The sequence below is a fragment of the Phodopus roborovskii genome, unplaced genomic scaffold (genome assembly GCF_943737965.1).
Source record: "Phodopus roborovskii unplaced genomic scaffold, PHOROB, whole genome shotgun sequence".
Taxonomy (NCBI): domain Eukaryota; kingdom Metazoa; phylum Chordata; class Mammalia; order Rodentia; family Cricetidae; genus Phodopus; species Phodopus roborovskii.
Window position 1 is genome coordinate 24,718,877 of NW_026126434.1, and position 20,903 is coordinate 24,739,779.

Here is a 20,903-nt window from a genome sequence, read left to right on the forward strand (position 1 = left end):
AGCAGAGGCAGGAGGATCTCTGTGAGTTCGAGGCCAGCCTGGTCTGAAGAGCTAGTTCCAGGAAACCAAAAACCAAACCAAAACAAAACAAAAAAGCCCAACCCAAACAAACAAAAACCCCAAAACAACAACAACCCCAAAACTATAATCACCTACCCAGTCTCTCTTTTCTCCTTCTGTCCATCTAGCTTTCCATGCATCTTCTATATCCTACTTGTCTAGATGTCTACCCATCCTTACATCCATCATATATTCACCATCCATTTGCCATCCACCCATGCTTCCTTCATCCAACCGTCTACTATCCATTCCCCTACTCATGCATCTGAATTAAACCTATCCATCATCTTCTCATACACCTACCCATTCACCATCTCTCCAACTGTCTGCCACCAACTCACCTATCCACCCATCCACCCACCCACCCACCCACCCACCCATTCATCCATCCATCCATCCATCCATCCATCCATCCATCCATCCCACAAAACATTTACATAACATCTCTGTACCAGGGGTAGAGTTTTTACTTTTCCAAGAATATAAGACCTTCAGCCTCAAATGCCAAAGTTAAACAGCCAATATGAAAAATTCCAAATGTATATTTCTTGTATGTGTGTGGAGGGGACATGTCACCTTGCATTTTGAATAACGAACTTTTATTTTCTGTAAAGGCTGTTATTAACAGTATGTGTGAGTGTGGGTACACACATGCCATAATTAGTACACATGGAGGTCGGGGGACTTGGTTGTTGGTCCTTGCTTTCTGCCTTGTTAGAGGTAGGGTCTCCTGGTGTTCACTACAGTGCACACAGGGCTAGCTGACCTGTGAGTACCAGTGAATTCTGTCTCCACCTCTGTCTCCATAGGTATGCACTACAATTATATAGACACTAATACTGTTGTGTCTAGCTTTGATGAGGGTTCTGGAGATCTGAACTCAGGTTGTCTGGCTTATGTGACAAGTGTTTTACCTACTGAGCCATCTCATTATTTAAAATAAAATATCTTAAAAATTTGGGTAAGTGATCTTTGTTTCTAGAAAAAGTCCCCCCATCCCCCAGTTTGGAACATGGCGTTTGACTTTATTCTTGGCAATGTTCAGGTGGTTTTACAACAGGCTTACGGGAGCACACTTAAGGTTCCCTAAATGTTCCAGAAAGCCTGGTGCTCTCTGCTAGCTGTACCAGCAGTGCTTGTGAGGTATTAGCAAAGTGCATGATAGTGATGCTCTGAGTAAAAAGTCTTATTTCCAAACTCATAAACTTCTGGAATAGGACAAGTCCTTGTTATCCCCATGGTGGCCGTCATGAAGACCACCCTGTTGGTAGGGACTTACTGTCTACTCATCCAATTAGATGACTATCTTTCTCTTCTGGGGTGCTGCTTGATGTACCTTGTTGGAGAAAGACACACACTAAGGGATACTCCACCAGGCCGTTTGGGTAGTCACTGGGTGGCACTGGCCTGTGTGGCCATCTCTCTTCCTAGCAGGCCCTTTACCCACTATAGAGAAGGGTTGTTGTAGTTTGTCATAACAGTCTATGGCACAGACTTAGAGGGTGGAGCTGTAAACATGAAGAAAGTTAGAAGCCTACGGATAGAGGAGAGGGCAGCATTGTGGATCAGTGACCCGATACTGACTGTTGCCAAGCATTACAGTTAGCTTTGGACTTCTCCGGGAGCAGACAAAAATGGAAATAATGGTTTATGAGGTGGCTGCTCTTTGAAAGAGCCAAGCTTATAGGTACTCCAGGAAGGAGGCAGATGAGGCTTTCCCTTGCTTCAATTTAGTTCTGTAGGGAAAGAGGCCAGTTGAGACCCAAAGGGCATGATCCCCAAGAGATGACAACACATGACCCTCAAAGAACCCGGAGATGTTCCTTAAGTGCATATAGCCTGGGTGGCCTGGCTGGGTGTTGCTGGCTTGGGGAATATACAATCCCTTATAGTTCTGAGGTCTGGAAGACTAAGATGAAGGTGCCATAATGTTCTTGCTCCTCCTAAGGCTTGAGAGAAGGTTCCTTCATGCTCCTTTGGCTTTGTCTACACCAGTATCTGCCTCTGTTGTCCCACAGTCTTTTGCTGTCTTCATGTCCCTTTCTCCTCTTTCCCTCATGCATGTAGGGCCCAATCCACAGCAGCATCTGGAGATCTTACTTAAGTAGATATGTCAAGCCCCCCCCCTTTCCAAATAAGGTTCTGAGGGTCAGCTACCTTGCACCACTACATTTCCTACAGGAGTCACCCTGGGTGACTAATGGCTCACTCAGTTATGGTTCAGATGGGACCTTATGAATAGGGAGGGCAATTTTTTTTTTCAAATTTGTTAATCCTGTTATTATTATTTCAGTGCTGGGTATTGAATCTAGGCCTGTAGGCCACCTGTAGACCAGAAGAGGGCACCAGATTGATCTCATTATGGGTGGTTTATAAACTACCATGGGGTTGCTGGGAATAGAACTCAAAACTTCTGCCTCTGGAAGAGCAGCCAGCACTCTTAACCACCGAGCCATCCCTCCAGCCAGGGAGGGCAATGTTTTAAGTGACTAAAAGTGATTGTCTCGGTGGTTAGGCAGGGTAATCAGCTGGTACAGGTCATAATGGAGATGAATGACAATGCCCCATGTGATGGATGACAGTAGCTGAAGCTCCAAGGCAGATACCAGCTCTACTAGGCTGCATACAACGAAGGTGCCTGTCCATGCCCTGTACTACCTCGGGCCACTTCTCTTTCTTTCCTCTGTTTCTCCCCTGTCTGCAGGGACACAGGTGTCATCTCAAAGGGAGCTAGTAGGGTTGTACTAATGGCAATGACATGCAGGTGACATCAGGTGCCCATCTCCTTGGAGACCACTCTGGGCCCTGGAGGAAGCAGGTAAGGAAGGCCAGTTTTAGGGTCCCTGATGGGTACTGCTGTGTGTGGCTCTGCTCTGACCCCACAAAGCCCTGGCCCCACACACCTGCCTGATCTGCCTGAAGCCCTCAGGTGGCACGCTGGAGAAGATGTTGCATTCGGGTCTCGCCAGGATCTGGAAGGCAATGGCGCAGTGGTGGTTCTCCAGCGGTGAGATGTCGTTGTAGCGCACAGCCAGTTCTGTGCGGGCGTTGATCTGGTATCTAGGATGTGTGGAGAGACCAGAAAGCTCAGACACCCTGCCACTGGTGTTTGTATACCATGGTGTACATGGTTCCTGCAGAAGCTGGAAGCGCCTAAGGGTTAGTGACCATATGCCATCTGCTCACACTAGAAACCGCTTCAGTTGAACTCCTGACTCACATGCTTCTGCAACTAGATATCCCATGCCATGACCTCAGCTCTCTTCCTGGGGTGATGCCTTGAAGGCATTGAGGTTCCAGCAACTGTCAGATTTTCAATATATACGAAGACGGGATTTCGGGAAAGAGGAAATAGGTTTATTTTTTCACCCCCGCCATGTACATATAAATATGCACGTATAACAGGAACTCATTCTGTAGCCCAGGGTGGCCTGGTACCTGGGATCTTTTTGCCTCACTCAGCCTCCAAGAGCTGGGATTACAGGAAGAGCCCCACTGTGCCATTCTGAGGGTTGGATTTTGAGATTAATGCCAAACTGAACTTTTTGCTGGTCTGTTGTTGACAGCTGTGGTGACCAATACATGTGCAGAAAGGTAATAGATGAGTTACTGGGACTGCCATTGAGGAGTGCTCACGGCCACACCTGGCATCTATTTTGTCCTGACCGCCTCTAAGGAGCACACGTGGCTAGACTGGGATCCACTCTGTTCTGACAAATGATGGCATGGCCCAAGGACATCTGATGTCACTGCACAGTCACAAAGGTACATTGGAAAACAAAAACAAACAAACAAACAAATCCATGTCCCTGAATGCAAGCCCACACCATGAGGAGGACTCTGTTGGTTCTATGGGGTAGCATTCTACATAACGGAGACAGAAGGTGCTTAGTGTCCCCAGACCTGGGCCCATCCTCTTGACTCCATCACCTGCACTTCTCCAGCCCTGCCCTCACTCACTCTAGCCCTGGTCCTCTGCCTGTGCCTTTGGAAGTAGCCTGGAGAGGGAGCATTCTGGCAGAGAATGGTGTGGGTCCCACTGGCCTGGGGCTGACACAAAGGGACTGTGGCTGCCTGTGCAGTTGGTAGCCTTGAAGGTACCCTCCCAGGGGAGGCCCTGGACTCTATACAAAGTCTAGAAGTTGGGAACGGCATCCTGTAGGGTTAGGGGTCTAGGCTGGCAACTCCATCTGAGAGCTGTGGAAGGGTTAGCTGAGTTTCCCCCGAGAGAAGGGGCACTTTTCAAAGGAGAAAGGAGAAAAAAACCCACACGTACGTGTTGTTGTACCCTGGGTGGTCCAGGTCATGGCAGATGGCTGAGGTCATCAGGACCAAGATGTCCATCTGGGAAAACTTCTCCTGGATTAGGTGAGAGTCAGACATCTGTCCTCCTCATGGGAGGGCAGGAGGGGTGGGGACAGACTGGGCTGCAGTGACAGGAGAGGACACAGTCCCTGCAGAGGTTATACACCCCCTGGGCTGGGGGAGCAGAGGGCTCAGGCGCTCAGCAGAGTTAGGGATAGAGCGTGGGGCTGGCAGGACCCACCTGGAGGCCACAGAGCCAGACCATGCTGTACATCATCTGCGTCACACAGAAGCAGTGTCGGAAGTTGTGGAAGGGGTTGTTCCTGTAGTTGTCGTGCACACAGAGCTGCGGGGAGGAAAGGGTTACCTCATGACCCCTACTACCATAAGGCTCCCAGGGTGCTGCATGCTCAAGCCCAGGAGCCCTGCAATGTCCCACCACTGTACAACCTGGGGACAGGGACTTAAGTATTCCCCAGGTGTCTGCTGAGCCACACAGGGAAAGAAAGTTGGGAGTGTGACAGGAAGCATTCCACAAGGGGCTCTAGGATCCCAGGCCTATGGGGCAATTAACAGGTTTTTGATTCATGATAACATTTTATCCCTTAGCAAAAGTTCAGCTACTAAGCACCCATGCTACCCATATATAGGTGTGTGTGTGTGTGTGTGTGTGTGTGTGTGTGTGTGTGTGTGTGTATCCACCCACACCACGCACAACCCAGACATGTACACTCTCACAAACTCCCAGAAGGACTCTCTCACCCACACACACTCCCAGACAGTCACACACATACTCACATGCACATGCCCAGAGACACACGCGCACACACACAGATGTATATACTCAAGACATAACCCCACATACTCATATAACCCTGTTACACACACTCCCCCAGGCACACATGACACCGCCAACTCTACACACCCCTCCCTGCCTTAGTGTGCTGCCTTGTGGGTCTCTCCCTGACTGTTGTGCTATTTCCTCAGTCCTCTGAGGGCATGGCATGGGAGGACAGATGGGACAAAAGACCTCACAGAACTCCCCAGGCACTGACACCCACATTGCCGGAGCCCACTGCCATCAGGAAATGTAGGGCAGGCCATTCTGGTGTGGCAGGGAGGAAGTGACAGATCTGAGTGTGGGGCTTATCACTCACCAGCCACCTGCGGAGTGTGATGGGGTTGATGTTGAAGTCCCTGACCAGGCCGAGGTCATGGTACATATGCTCTAAGCAGCTCAGCATCTGTGGGAATAGGGTGAGAGGTCAGAGGTCAGGGGGACCAGGCTGGCCAGCTGACCCTCCTTCCCATGCACTGTCTTGAACAGTGCCATAAGGGGTGACTGGGGGAGGGGGGAACAGGCCAATCGTAGGATCACCCAGGTGGGTTATGGGTCTGTGACAGCCTGTAGGCCTCCTGGGAGTGAGGTGACAAGGCCAGAAAACCCCTTGAGCATTTCAGCCATGGTAACAACCCATGTAGGGAGACACCACTTCAGAGGGTTACACCAAAGGGACCATAACCGGGTTAAGGGTTTGGAGGAAGTTCCTCCACTGTACACGTGGGAAGGGGTGTCATTGGGGGCCACCCACTGCTTGCTCAAGGCTAGAGGTAGGAAGGGCTTTGATGAGCTGGAGCCCGCTCCTCTTGTTGGGGCTGGAGATGGTTTCTGCTGTCTTAGTCTTGACCTAGAGGGTGGACCTGTTGTCTGGAGAAATCTTATTTCCAGGAATTCTGTCATCTATGGACACTTGGTGAGACACATGTGCTGTTTAATTCTGCTGTCTTTTTTTTTTTTTTTTTTTTCCAGGACTCTCCAGACATCTCCCAGAGTTTTGACACTAACTAAGCCAATGAGTAATAGAAAAGGAATTTCTAACTAGGCCAGGCTAGAGTGGCTTTGTATCTGGGAAAAGTAGGTCTCAGGGAGATAGGAGATCTGCAATCCAGAGCAGAGTGAGACAGCCTTATGGACACATGGCATGACCCCAGCAGGCAGCATGTCCCTCTAGGCCACACACCAGTGCCTGCCTAGTTCTGTGTCCCAGCATCCTTGTACCTGCACAAGGCAATGGTTGTCAGTGTTGTAGCCTGGTCTGTTTCCCCTGCATCTGGGCACCAAGTGGCAAATCCATGTAAGAAACTGAATTGTGTCCCATCAACATGGTATTTGGAGGCCCTGATGTGACACCCCCACCAACATGACCATATTGGGGACAGGGTTCTTACAGAGGCAACTAAGATAAATATGGTCATCAGGATTCAAGTTGACCATGACCCTGTAGGGACAGATTAGGACACAGACACACAAAGATGACTGAGAGAAGATGTCATCTGAAAGCTAATGGGGCAGCACGGGAATGCCCGACCCAAGGCACCTTGACCTCGATCTTCTGGCTCGGGGACAATGAGACAATAACACATTGCTGTTGTTGAAGCTGCCCAGTCTCTGGTGGTCTGACATAGCTGACTGTCAAAGGAAGTGTGGGCATGCCACTGAGTTCTTTTCTTTTTCTTATGTAATAGGTATGGTATGGGAATATTGTAGTTAAGGTGAAGTTTTGTGACTATGATATTTTAATTTTGTTGGCAGCAGAGAATTCTGTGGTATTGCAAAGAGTTCATTTGGGAAAGAGACAACAATTTCTCACCCAGACCTCTTAGGGAGACTTAGGCTATTGCAGAGCATCCCGAGAGCTCGCTGCCATGCACTCATCTGTCTGGAGAAGCCAATGGTTTTGAAGATGATGGCTCTAGAAGACACTTCCTGCAGAGTGGCAGGTGTTCTGGCCTTGGCTCGAGGATGGCTGGCTCCTGGTGCTGGCAGTCACTGTCCATCCAGAGCTACCAGCCCTCCCACCATCCTGGATACCAACCCTCAGGACCCTTGAGCTGCAGCCTCAAACCATTGTTTTTGTCCCAGATGCCCAGACAGTGTTCTGAGCAACCCCAAAGAGATGAAATATGTGCTATGAAATCACAGTTAAGAGATGCTGAGAACTGCCAGACGCAACCATCTGCTGCCACTTTTGTGACAGACATGGCGGCTTTCAGAGAAGTAGTAATGGTCTGTTCCCTAGACTGTCTTCAACCCCAGCTGAGTAAGTGAATGAATGTGCAGCGGCTTCTGGAGATGATGATGAGTATTGATCAAGAGGAGAGGACTTCCAAGGTGACAGTGGGTGGTCCTTCAGTGTGGCAGAGCACCCTTACTGTCTGCAGCCTCAGGATGAATGCCTGAGAGACGGGAAGCACCAGAGCAACGTGAGGTCACATCCTGACCTCATGCGTAAAGCTGTGGGGGGATGTGTCGTTGCCCTCACTGAAAAAGAGAGGTGATCTGGAAAAGCTGGGAAGAGTCCTTAGGTTTTGGGGAGCTGTCCACGAGGAGAGGACTTGTTCTTTCAGTTTCCACTTTGATACTTCTTAGCGAATGAGAAATTTTGAGGAAATCTCTTCCTGTCAAAAGCAACTCCTCTCTCTGCAAATCTCACAAATCCTCTATCATGTGTCCATCTGTCTGGGGGCCTCTACTGGCAACTCTTGGAAGCAGGCTGCTCCTTTGGAGGCCCCTCCCTGAAGGAAATAGCTGGTCCAAGCAGTAGCTCTGCCTTTACATGGCTCTATCTTCCCAAGTCTCCTACAGATAGGTCAGCCTAGCCTCGGGCATGGGTTCAGCTAGTTGCCCAAGGGCATTCAGCACATCAGAAGGCCAAGGGTTTGCTGTTTGGATTTTTTGTTTTGTTTTAAGCTCTGTTAAAGCTCCTTTGCCTTGGGCTCTGTCTCTTGCAGCCCCTCTAAACCCATTGAGTGTCATTTTGAATTAAAATATAATTCAGGGGTGTTTAACTTTAAAAAAAAAAAAAAAGGATGGCTGGAGAGATGGTTCAGTGGCTAAGAGCACCTGCATCCCTTCCAAAAGAGCCCAGTAGAGCAGGGTTCAGTTCCTAGGACCCACATGAAGGTTACTCAACTTTCTCACTCCAGTTCAGACATTTACATACATGCAGGCAAAACGCCAATGTGCATAAAGAGTTAATAAAATAAAATTTGTTGAAAAAAAGGCAGAAAAAAAAATACACAGGAGAGAAGCCTGAATTTGTAGTTCTGTGTAGCTGTCCCCAGTGACCAGGGAACCGGGATGTCCTTCACCTACCTCATTGGGTTCCCACAGCCAGACATCGAAGGTTGGCTTCCGCAGGGCTTCGATGGTCTCTGGGGAAAGCAGGTACTAGAAAGATGGGAGTGGTGTGTGAGCCAGATAGCAGGGCATCTGTGAGTGAGAATGGCCATGCCCATGGCAGTCCTGGTAAGCATTTTCTCTGTTCTCCCTTCCACCTCACAGACACTGTGTACAGACTCAGGGCTGCCTTTCTCTGGAAACTGTTAACAGACTCCCATCTGTAGTGGCCTGGGCTATTAGGGTCTTCTAGTACTAGGGACTACTAGAGGCTCCTAGGAATGCTTGAGTGATAGAAATGTTTCCTATATTTATCATGGCAGTAATTTCATGACTACAAGTGTCAGAGTTTAAGAAGATGAGCTCCACAGCTGTCAATTAAACCTCAATAGTAAAAGCTATACAAAGTGAAGAGAAGGGATGATAAGCCACTACGTATATATTCAAATCCTTGCCAAGAAGCTCTGTTGGGTTCATCTTGTGGGGGAAAGCACCACAATCAGCCTTGAACTAAGCCACAAACCGGCTGATGAAGGGGTGTCAGAATCTAGGACATGAGGCAGCAGTAGAGCTGCCATTCGGGTTAGCCTTCTTCATTTTCTTAAGGGATTGGTGTGATGGCTGGCTCAATTTGTTCCAGGTCTGGGCTGTGTAATCCCTGGACAGGATCGCAAAAGATGTTGGCCATATTTTCCCATGTGGAAAGGGGTTGGTCTCCTGGATGACACAGGGTGCATGCTTGGACCAATGTTGAGCAAGTCACTGACTAGTGGGCCCAGGGTACCTATGGGGCTTCCAGGAGAACCTGTGGGTGGTCTACCTAAATTCAGTGCAAAAGTGTGAGCCAGGGTTTAAGCAGAGGCCACTGCTGTGAAGGTGTTGCTCTTTGTAGGCATCAAAAACAAGTTAACCACAGGTCATAGATACTTGACGTGGGGCTTGGCTGCTTTTAAAACTCAGAAAACTTATGTGCAGAGCTTTCCATAAAAACTGTGTTGTTCATGGACAGGGGAGCCAGTGATGCAGGTTTTTAAGAGCCTTGTTAAAGTTCCTTAGTGGAATGTTTGCATGCAGATGTCTTTTACTGTCAGCTGTGGGCCCAGGAGGGAGCCAGAAGGGCTGTTACATCCCCCACTCAGGAATTGCTTCTCTAAACAAATGTCTAAGAGAAAAATATCCTGCCTGACCACCTCCCACCCTTCCTCAGCCTGAGACAGGGATAGAGAGGGTCTGCTGTCAATGTGCAGACTGAGGGGCTAGCCATGGGTTCCCAAGTCCTGGGTCTGGGGAACATGGAGCTAGAATTGTCCCTGGGCCAGAAATCTATCTTACCTTGGGATAAGTGGGGACATCTCTTCGAGGTGTCAATTTCTTACTATCCAAAAAACTGTATTTACAGGGACAGTTGGTCCTGGAGGGGAGAAGAACAATTTAGTTATGGCAGAGTGCTCTGGCTTGTGTGTCCTTTCCGAAAGTGAGGCCCAGAAACACATGGCTGGACATATGAGCGTTCCAACTGCACTTGCTGGGGGAAAATCTACGACCTGTACAGTTACAATATTATCTACTTAATTTTTTTCATAGCATTACAAGTTTAAAAAGGCCACAAAACAGTATAAAAGGTCATTTCTTTTTTCTTTTCATTTCTTTTTCTTTTTTTCATGAAAATGAACACACCCAGGAAACCATCAGGGAGGGAGACTTTGCAATGAATTTAAATTGAAGGAGTGCCTGGATGTTGTCACTCCCAGTGACCCCCTTGATGTTTCTGAGTCCAGAATCATAGATCTATTCCCTTTGAAACACAGCCTTTGGTTGCTTCCCTCCCAACTGCACACCTGCAGAAACTATCAGGTAGTTGTGACGGTCTCTGTACCAAACATAGATTTATAACAGAAGGAATCAATCAATAGCCCAGTTAAGCCATTCTAGCCCTGCCTTGTCCACACGCCACCCCCTCTGATTTCACGTCAGCCCAGCTCTTGGCTGTGTAGGGTACATTGCCTCCTTTCTCCCTCTGCCTCATTTGTATAAACATTTGCACATGTGTTCTGTCCTGTGTGTCTTCTGCATTCCCCCAGAGCATATGGAAGCCCTCACCAGGCATGATGCTGACTGCTGGAATCTGGTCCCATCCTGCTGACTGAGGCCTTGGGAGCAGACCAGGATGTCAGGGGCCTGCAGATTATGCCGTGCCTCGGCCAGCCACTTCTCCTGGGCCCCGTTGCCACAGGAACCAGCATCTTTCATCTGGCCAAGCAACTGGCATAGTGCCTCTTCTTTTTGTTCCTTTCATTTGGAGCTCATTTTTGCCTCATTTCCTGGGCTTCCCATCCTCCCCTCCCCTGGGGCTCTATTCCTGGTCAAGGCTGTTTGTCTGGGACAAAGGCAGAGATTACAGACTCCAAGCCTCGGTCACCATCCCATGCTTCTGCTTTACCCCTACCCTGGCCTTGCTTCCTACTCCTTGAGTGGTGCCAGGGACCACAGTAGCATATTCCCCAGTAGAGCTGGCTTCTGCCCTGAATGTGACCTGGCCATTACAATTCTTTCTTTTCAGGGAAACAGGAATCTGGGGGGGGGGGGGATCTAAGGAGAAGATATTCTGCCAAGGGTCCTGGCAGGCTGTGTCTGTGCTCCCTGCTGTCCCCAGGTGGGTTCTGGTGGATTCAGATCTCCATCAGGGTGTGTTCACAAGTGGGCTAATGTCCGTCTGTTCTTCAGGCTCATGAGTGTGGGGCTAGCTGCACCCTCTCACTATCTCTTATTCTCTCTGATCCCTGAGAAAGGCAGGCATGTGGCACCTGCACCTCTCGAGGGTACAACCTTTCTTCACAGTCCAGGTGAGGCCACACAGCCTCGTCCTGGGGGTTGTGCATCTGTACTTAAAATGGACTCCTTCCATCAAGAAGACCAAAGGGGCAGCACAAACACCACACTCTCCATTCTGCATCCAGAGCACTAAAGCACTGGGTTGGGTAGAAAAGCAGCCACAGGGGCTGGAGCCAGGACCAGGCATGGACTAGCCCACAGCCCAGTGCTCCGGATGTGTTTGCTCATAGGGAGGTGAAGCCTGAGTATTTCACCCACTTGTGGAGCATCCCACTGACCCATCTCACCCTTACAAGGATGCCCCCCCTCCCCCCGCACTGTCTGCAGAGAATCCTGCCTCTGCAAGCCTGTTGGGGGCGCTGGAGGGCTCTGCCTTATGTCTCTGTGAGCTCTAACCTATACCTGTAGGGTCAGAGGTACACTTGTCACTGAGCCAAGCCAAAGACCAACTCCAGGCAGACTGCAGGCGCTGCTGATAGGGGCTGGCACAGAGGCCACTTTCCCCTACCTGGTTCTGGGAGGCATGCCTCTCGGGGTGATAGCAGGCTGAGTGAGGCCTTGGGTCAGAGGCTGTTGGGTTGGCTCAGCTGACTATCTGCACGCCATGTGAACCCGGGTTCTTCTTATAGCCCACACATAAGGGACTCTCTTGACCCCTGAAGAGCTACTTTCACAAGGACAATGGGAGAGAACTGTTTATTATGTTTCCTATGGCTGCAATATTCTTCCCTGCCTTCACCCAAGTTAAATGGAACAGTAAATGTGACATGGTCCCTATGAGTCCTCCCCGAGACAACCAGGCTGGCCATCATGGTGGGACTCCGTGGGGACCACCAGCTTTCCCTATACCTCCTACCTGCAGACAAGAGCCACACCCTGCCCTCAGCAGGCAGCCTGCCTTTGTTGAATTCAGGCAGTGTTCTCCAGTAAAGGTTGGGATTCTAAGACAACTGAGGTCATTTGTTCAGGGCTGGTCCTTGCTCAGGAGGTTGCCCTGTAGCTGTGCACTCAGGCTTTGTTGGATAGTACTGCTAACCAACCATTCAGGAGGCATGCTTTGCTTGGATTATTGGTCACCAGCCTCTGAGGACATCAACTTTGATGGGCTGTGTGATCCAAGTTGATGATAATGGGAACACTTCTCTGCCAGAGGGGGCCTCCCAATGGGAACTGGGAGACCTGGGGATGAAAACTGGGTGCTTGTTCCCTATAAGCCAAACACCTTTGTCTTCTTACCATTTTCTCTATAAACGTTAACAGTTGACTCATGTCTTTAATCTCAGCACTCAGGAGACAGAGCTCTGTTAGCTCAAGGCCAGCCTGGTCTACAGAGTGAGTTCCAAGACAACCAGAGCTAAACAAACAAAAACAATCCCCCCCCAAACAAAATAATAAAAAAGCAGACATTAACTTCCTTCAAGTGGGGAATTACTATAACACTGTTCTGGGGAAGAGTTATTTCCCTCTCATGTTTGGACATTTTCCAGCTTACACCTGCCACAAAACCACTTTTAAAGAAAACATGGGGGCTGGAGGAATGGCTCAGAGGTTAAGGGCACTGGCTGCTCTTTCAGAGGCCATGAGTTCAATTCCCAGTAACCACATGGGGGCTCAAAACCACTTATAATGAGATCTGCAGACTGGCAGGAAGAACGCTTTATATATAATAAGTAAATAAATCTTAAAAAAAAAGAAAGAAAGAAAACATAGGGGGCTGGGAAGATGGTTTAGCAGCTATAAGCACTTACTGTTCTTGCAGAGGACCTTGCTTCTAGTCCCAGCACCCACAGGGCAGCTCACAACTGTCTGTAACTCCAGTTCTGGAGGATCTGACACCTTCTTTTGGCCACCATGGGCACCAGATATGCAAATGGTGCACAGACACACATACAGCAAACGCCCGTGCACATAAAATCAAAATAAGTCTTAAAAATTGAAACCAAACTCTAAGAAAATGGGATCGAGTTGCTTTGATACAACAGGGCTTCCTTAAGCTTGGGCTGGCCGTGTTGGAACCAGAACAGCCAGGTCCCATTAGCTTTACTATTTGGGGAAACAAAGCCATATTCCATCCCATGGTTTCCACACATAGAGCTCTCTCTGGTTCCAGCTGCTGCAGGCTCCGGGAATAGACTTACCTGCTGTTTCTAGCTGCCAGCTCCTCCCGCATCTTTTTAATGTCACTCTTGCATTTTTCAATCTCCACCACTTTAAGTCCTTCCACTGGTGACAAAGAGATACAGATGGTGTCACCAGAAACAGTAGCATGGAACTAGCCAGGTTGGTAGCTGAGGGTCTCAGGAGGATGGTGGCTCACAGCACAGGCATCCACACCTGCCCATGCTACTGATATGTGGGGTTCCCTCACCTCCCCACCAGTCAAAAAGCAAACAGGCAATGTCAGGGAAGAGCAGGGTGAGACTCAGTCACATTCCCGGGGTCCCAGCTAACTGGAGAGCGTGCCTGCCAACAAGCTACTGGCCAGGATATCTCCTCAGAAATGCTGGGAATGCCTGGAAATGCTGTCCAAAGCTGGGTTCTTGAGGAAGAAAATAAATTATATGTTATTTTATGACCACACCTCAGTTTTCAGCCAAAGGACAGTGCCCATTGTGTCAATGTAGTCCCTTTCTCACTGAGCTAGGCTCTGAATAACTGTTAAACACACAGCATGATGCATTCTAGAGGAAAAACAGCAATTCTGGGAGTTGACAGGTTCCTAACAATCCCTCCCACCCAGGAAGAGGAGCTTCAGCTCGGGTGTCTGTGCAAAGGCAGCCTGGTGTAACCCAGCTTCCTTCTGGGCATTCCAGAACTTTCCAAGGTAGTAGCCAAGCTGGGATAGGGCTCTGCAGGGACATTGCCTCTTCAGCTCTGATCCTGGTGACTTGCTTCTGGGCCAGAGAAACTTCTGTCCCTCCCATACAAGGTTGGTAGGAGGCTGTACAGACCAAAATGAAGGCTTCTGGCAGTGACTGGGTTCAGGGTGGTAGCAGCCTGGGGACAAGTCTAAGTAGCAGCTGAGGGGGTGGCACACAGACATCCAGAGGCCGGGCATGTTCTACTCAAGTGACCCCTCCTTTGGAGTGAGTTTATCCACACCTTCTCATGTCACTGGTACCTCAAGGTATTGATGGAGGCCATGGAGCAATGTTCTAAGGACAGGCGCTCAGGCATCCCTGGGTTCCCTAATAATGGGTTCAGTGTGGCCACTGACACCTTGTTTAGACCTCCTGGTTGCATCTTACAGGCTGAAGGTACGCCTGCAGAACATGGACGGAACACGTGGTAAATCAACAACCACAGCAAGTTACCGCTCAGTTAATTGGTACACAAAAGGCAGAACACCGTGGGAAGTAAGTCGGTCCAGGGAGAGATGTCCCATAGTCCCACTTGCCATGTGGGTTGGAGACTAAGCTGTCCCGTGTAACACAGACTAGCTCAAATGTGCAATCTTCCTGCCTTGGTTTGTAAGTAGTTGAGGTTATAGGTGTGACATACTCCTGGGATTCTACAGCTCATCGCAGGCCCTATTTCAGTCCCCCCATCACCAAGTCACGGAGAAGGAAGCCTATTCCACAGGGCAGGTGCTCTACATTGAGAGGCCTTCACAGACAATGGTGGGAGGCTGCTGGACTCATGGCCTCATCCAATTTTGTCGCCTCCAAAGCTTGATATACATGTAGGCACACATACCCTGAGATAAAGTAGCGGTCCCTCTGAACCATTTAACCTTGCCAGGGCCCCAGTGACACAATCAACATAGACTTGCTGACATGCAGAGTTACCTTGCTTTGGAACCTTGGGAAGTGTATGTGGATTTCAAAAAAATTATGTGTACACATGTTTTGTCCACATGGGTGTCTATGCACCCCCTAACTGCAAGTGCCTGAGGAGGCTGGAAGAGGACATTAGATCCCCCTGGAACCATAGTTAAAGAGAGTTGTGAGCTGCCATGAGGGTGGGTGCAGGAAATCGAACACAGGTCCAGTGGAATTGCAGGCAGTGTTCAATCACTGAGGCCTCTCTCGGGCTCCCACTTCAGAAGGGGTTTCTGTGGGCTCTGTACCTGTTGCCTCCCAATGAAAAGATGCATGAGTGACTTCCTAAGAGAGACAGTGGCTCCATGGAAAAGGGCCATAGAGGTAGCTAAGGTGGTTTTCACTTTCTTCTACGCTAAGAACCCACAGGATGGGAGAAGCGGGGAGCATGCTCTCTCTCGGCTGCAAAGCGAAGGCTCCCACTCAAAAGGCAGGGAGCAGAGAGCTGCTTTGCCGTACTTTTTCCTGAGGCTGCTCTGAAGGTTTGCCTCAGGCACACTTCCTGAGTGACATGGGAAGGCTGGCTAGGTTCAGTTCAGCATGGAAATTCCGGATTGTTTGCATGCCCATGTCCAACTCTGCCCCTGGGGGTCAGCTCTGGCTGTGGCCCACACTGGTGCTTAGGTCTTGGTTCAGGTCCAGGGCACGGGTACAAAGGGTGGAGGGAGCAGGGCTTCCCTGTGCTCTCATCCCCGGCACACACACCAGGAAGGAAGTGAACAGCTCCAGGCAGGACAGGAGGCAAGGGCCAGGCTGCTCCATGGCTACGAAGTCACCTTTGACCCACCAGTAATCCCAGACTCCTTAAAAGCTAAACATTGACATAGAAAGAGAGAAAAGTCCTGGAAAACACGGAGGAGAAACGTGTATTTGATTTAAGGTCAAAGAGCAAGCAGGAAATTCCATTCATGGCAAGGTCAGCACAGTGTGGGGGTTTACAGGTGGCCATGCTAGCTGGACGCACCTTACCCTGAGACACAGATAACAGCTAATGACAGCCAGATGAAGCTGCCTGTGCACACATGGCTGTGAGTGTGTCTGTCTGTGTCTCTATGTACACATTTGTGCATGGTGTGTGTCTATATGGAGCAGTGACTCAAATTGTGCTCCTGGCAGCCCTTCTGGCCACCCAGGGTCAGGACCATCCGGGTTGGACGATTCCCCGTGTCCTGTTCAGGGTGGAAGGTCTGGCTGTAGGCCCCGCTCAAACCTTCCAGCCTGTCTCCCCTGTTCGCATCTTCAGAATGAGGAGCTAAGTATCTGCACTTGAATTTCCCTGAAACTCAAAGTCCCTGGGGATCAGCATGGGTGACATTCCTGGCTACACCCATGCTAGAGGAGAGGCCTCTGGAGACTAGGAAGTGCTCAGTTAAGAGGGCCAGGAATAGATGAGGCCAGAGCCAGCTGGATTTCAATGGCAGAGAACCTGTGCATACAAGGCCACTCTTGGGGGTACAAGAAGACATGGGCTGCCTGGAAGTGAGACCTACAGTTGGGGACTTGGGACAGAAGAGACATCAGAAGAAGAGGATGGTGCTAGATGAGTAGAAGATGAGGACACCTGCTGTGTGTGGCAGTCATAAACCAAATGGTGACTGCGGCTTTATGTATCTGTCAATGTGGATGGTGGCCTGGCAGCAAACTCCTTCCATGGTCTTCAGCTAAAGCCCTTCTCACGTTTGGAGTCCAGTATGCCACATATCTTGGCAGGAGACTGAGCTCATCTCCCATGATAAAGATGGGAACGATGAATGCTCACTATAGTGGGTTGAACTGTGTCATGGAGAGCATGTGTTCCCATCCTAAAGCTTGGATCCTGTGAGTGATGCTTGGTTCAGAGGAAAGACCCTTGACAGACATTAGATAGAGAACTTGAGATGGGACCATCCTTGGTTCCAATAGAGGTGTTTTCATGAGAAAGAGATAGGGTGTACTGAGATATGCAGATGAAGATGGAGGCAGGCTGTAGCCATGGAGTAATCTCAGCCAAGGAGCTGGAAGAGTGGCTGGTAGCCATAGACTACCAGAATTAGTCTAGAACTGACTGTGACTCTCCCTCAGATTCCAGAGGAGCCAGCCCTGCTGACACATTCTGAGCCAGCGCTCCCAGCTCCCAGAAGATTTGCACCTCCAGTGTGAGACACTTTGCTGAGGTCCACAGAAGGACACTCTCCTACTCTGGCTGTCCTTTGGGAGCCTTTGGACCAGCTGCACTCAGGCTTCGAACCTGGTGCCAGCAATGGCAGTGGGGACAACGGGGATCCAAATGAGAGAGACGCTAGAAGGATGACAAGGATGGTGATGGCGGTGGCAGTGTCATGCTGCACCACACCCTCTGAGAGAGTGGTGGGCTCCCCAAGACCGCTAGGGAAAAACCCCTCTTCCAGGGAGCTGCCCCACCCCCAAACAGGTATGTGAGAGGACAGTGCCTTCCCAAGGGAAAGGGGCAAGGACTCCAGACACTGCGCTCTCCCTCCCTCTCTCTCTCTCTTTCTCTCTCTCTCCCTCTCTCCCCCTCTCATTTGCTGAATGAACTGGTCTGGTCACTAACTGCTATGTGGCTCCTCATCATGGCAAGCAAGACAAGATAGTCTTCAGGACTCAGAGACCAGTGGATTTGGGAAAAGCCAACACACTCTGAGAAGTATACACAAGATGGTGGGAATGTGTCTCAGCTCATTCCAGTGAGCCAGGTCTTGCATGGTAAGAATTTTTTTCCCTTGGAAAAATAAGAAGCAATTAAAAAGCAAGGAAAAAAAAAAAAAAAAAAAAAAAAGACATCCACTCAATCTTCCGAACAGACTCTGCCACACATTCTTTTGGGCTGCTTGCCTCTTCATGGCTTCCTGTTTGGAGTTTGCTTACTCTTTCCGAGTTAATAAATTAGGTGCCCATATATTGCCAGGCTGGGCCTGACAGTGACAGATGGCCTCTCTGTGGAGCTGTGGAGCTGAGGGCGGAGTGTGGGATCTGCAGGCCTGTGGTGTGTAAGCATCGATCCCGTCATTGATTCCTTCACCACAGGTGAGGTGACTCGAAGCTATTTCCCTCCCCAAATCTGGCTTCTTGGAAACTTAATGGAGACTGGGCTTGACTCTCGCTCTCAGGCAGAGTTTCTGCTTTCCTTTAGCAGAGGCTAAACACAGATATCCAGATGTCATACACATCACATATTCCAAACTCTGCAGAAGCAAGCTGCATAGCGGTTGGTGTCAAGAGACAATTCTCCATCATGCAGAGAGGCACAGAGCTGGAACCCTGGCAAAGGTTCTGCTGGCCCAGACGGAGGCCATGTGGGTTTTTACTTTGCGTTCTGTGCACTGACAAAGCTTTGTACAAGCTGCTCTTGATAGAAATGTGTGCTTAGATCTGTCCTTGTCTAGCCTTTGTCGGTATCAAAGCAGCACACAAAGAAAGGATGCGTTTGCCGTCAGTACTAACCTGCTCGCAGATCTAAGCAGCTAATTCTGATGGAGGTTAAAAGGCAGGTTAAAAGGCAGAAAGGGGGGAAAAACCTTCCACTCACGTTCCACTCGTTTCTCCAGCACGGCCAGGTGGTTTGCAACTTCTGCTTTCAACTCGTTGATCTTAAACGCTCTGGGGGAAAAAGTGGGGAGAAAAGATAAAACATGACCTAGATCAGAAAACATTCACAGGTTCCTGCCTGAGGTGAGGTCTCCCAAGGAGGCTGGAGAGGGGACCAAGATGGCAGCAGGTGCTTTTAAAGAAGGAATAATGTCCCTGGCTCTAGCATCTTTACTGCTCTGTCCTGGGTTCTCTGTGCAGACTTGAAGTAGGTTGACCCAAGCCTGCACCCGCTCCCTGCCCAGCATGGACAGCTCTCGAGTGTTGCCATGCTCCTGGTGGTTCAAAAGTGGCATAAGACACCATACAGAAATCACTTTGAGAGACTGACAATACTCATGTAGAATTAGTAGGGTGTTGGAGAATGAAAAGGAAGCCCCCCACCCACAGAGCATCTCAGTAGAAAACACTCATTTGTAAAAGGGTGTTTGCAGGCAGCTCCAAGTCTTGGAAGAATGGAGTGGTAGTGCAGGTAGATTCACCACCCGATAACTCACAATCTACAAGCAGCTACTGGACACAGTTTTGGGGATAAGATGAAGGTTTGCTAGAATGTGCCAGGCTAGGCTAGCTACAGAAGCTACAGAGAGCTGACTATGGCTAGGGCCAGCTCCCACAAGCCTGGAAAATGCATACACAGAGGATACGGTACCTGGAGAACTGCTCTGCCACCTGGGCCAGCACACCCTGGATGAGTTCTTCTCTTTCTACAAACCAAAGAAGAGACAGCGATGCAGTACAGGCTGGGAGGAAGGATATGGAGGCAGGCAGTCACCAAGGGTACGATCTCTGTGTGAGCTGCAGGTGTTACCGAGAAGGATGCTTGGCCTGTCAGTCATGGGGAACAGGGCCTCCTAAAGGTTTTCCCTCTTCTCTGCTGCCTGCTCTTACTGGTTCCTTGTCAGTGTCCAGGCCGATGTTCTCCAGGTACTGCCACAGCTAGATAAGGCAGGCTGGCCTGGGGGCTCTAAATATGGGTAGCTTTCTCTTAGTGCTCAGTTTATGGGGACAATTACGATGACAGAGTGGGGTCAATGCACTGCCAGAGGGAAAGAAAACATAGTGTTCTCAGGATGGGCCTGCTGAGAGGAAGCAGGCTGGGTGGAGCAGGCCGGGCCTCTTGTTGCCTGCCCTGTAAAACTGGGTTGGGTGGCTGGTTTTACAAGGTCCAGATCCTGGGCTGTTCATAACTTGCCTCTTTCCTATTTCCTGACCAGCCCAAATGCTGAGACTTATGGGAAGGTGCAGATGGCCATGCCACTGTCCTCTGTGGTAATTATATCTGTGCTCTTGAGAAAGGGGAGACCTTCTTGTCCCAGTTAATCATTCATCCATGACCCCAAACTCAGAGACTCTTCTATGGTGGCCAAGTGCTTAACTTGCCCCAGCAACCAAAACAAAGCAAACCAAACCAGCACATCCAGGAAAATACTTCAGTAATTTAGTCTGTCAATGGAACTCAAAAGCTAAGGATGTCCCTATATTCCCATCCAGCTCCTTTTTTTCCCAGTTAAGTGACCAGGAACACACACGAAAGGTATGCACCACAGCATCATTTAACACGGTGAGGATCAGCATGGCCTGTCTATGTGTGGTGTCATGCATATGGAGGTCAGAGGATGATTTGTGGGAGTCAGGTCTCTCATTCCATTGTGTGGATTTGGGAGACCAAACTCAGGTCACCAGGTTTGGCAGCAAGCACCTTTAACTACAGAGCCATCTTATGGAGCTCAGGATTTGTTAATGTGATGAATCTGTAATGTAGATTCATATTCTACTATTGATAATAATTTCAGCTCAGTGTGACTATATTGCAGCACGTGGGAGGTGGGGCAGGAGTTAGAGGGCCAGGCGGGCGGGAAGACCAAGTTCAAGGTCAGCATTAAATTGCACAGTGAGAGCCTCTCTAAAGTGGAGGAAAGAAATTAATTGCTTAAACACATTCATGTGTGAGAGGCAGAGGCAGGAGGATGACCAGCACGTGTGAAATAAACCAGTGTTATACAGCAAGATCCTGACTTTAAAATCCAATCCAAACCAAACCAAACCAAACCAAACCAAAAGAAAACCCAAGCAGGAAAGTTAACGCCTGTTGTTAGACATTACAAATGGATTTTGAG

General features: G+C 49.5%; 1 protein-coding gene across 6 annotated transcripts in view; it reads right to left on the reverse strand.

Annotated features, from left to right (window-relative positions):
• Window positions 1-20,903, reverse strand: part of Pde9a (phosphodiesterase 9A) — an 83,702-nt gene that overhangs the window by 9,898 nt on the left and 52,901 nt on the right. For 4 of the 6 annotated variants that reach the window (XM_051187041.1, XM_051187040.1, XM_051187038.1 and 1 more), the window contains exons 5-13: window positions 19,436-19,526; window positions 18,725-18,795; window positions 13,516-13,600; window positions 9,878-9,956; window positions 8,522-8,596; window positions 5,523-5,609; window positions 4,607-4,711; window positions 4,337-4,419; window positions 2,964-3,120 (exon numbers count right to left, since the gene is read on the reverse strand). In XM_051187041.1, coding sequence (XP_051042998.1) covers window positions 2,964-3,120; window positions 4,337-4,419; window positions 4,607-4,711; window positions 5,523-5,609; window positions 8,522-8,596; window positions 9,878-9,956; window positions 13,516-13,600; window positions 18,725-18,795; window positions 19,436-19,526 — 833 coding nt within the window. The remainder of the gene's footprint in view (window positions 1-2,963; window positions 3,121-4,336; window positions 4,420-4,606; window positions 4,712-5,522; window positions 5,610-8,521; window positions 8,597-9,877; window positions 9,957-13,515; window positions 13,601-18,724; window positions 18,796-19,435; window positions 19,527-20,903) is intronic. The other 2 variants (XM_051187042.1, XM_051187043.1) reach the window with 2 other exon arrangements.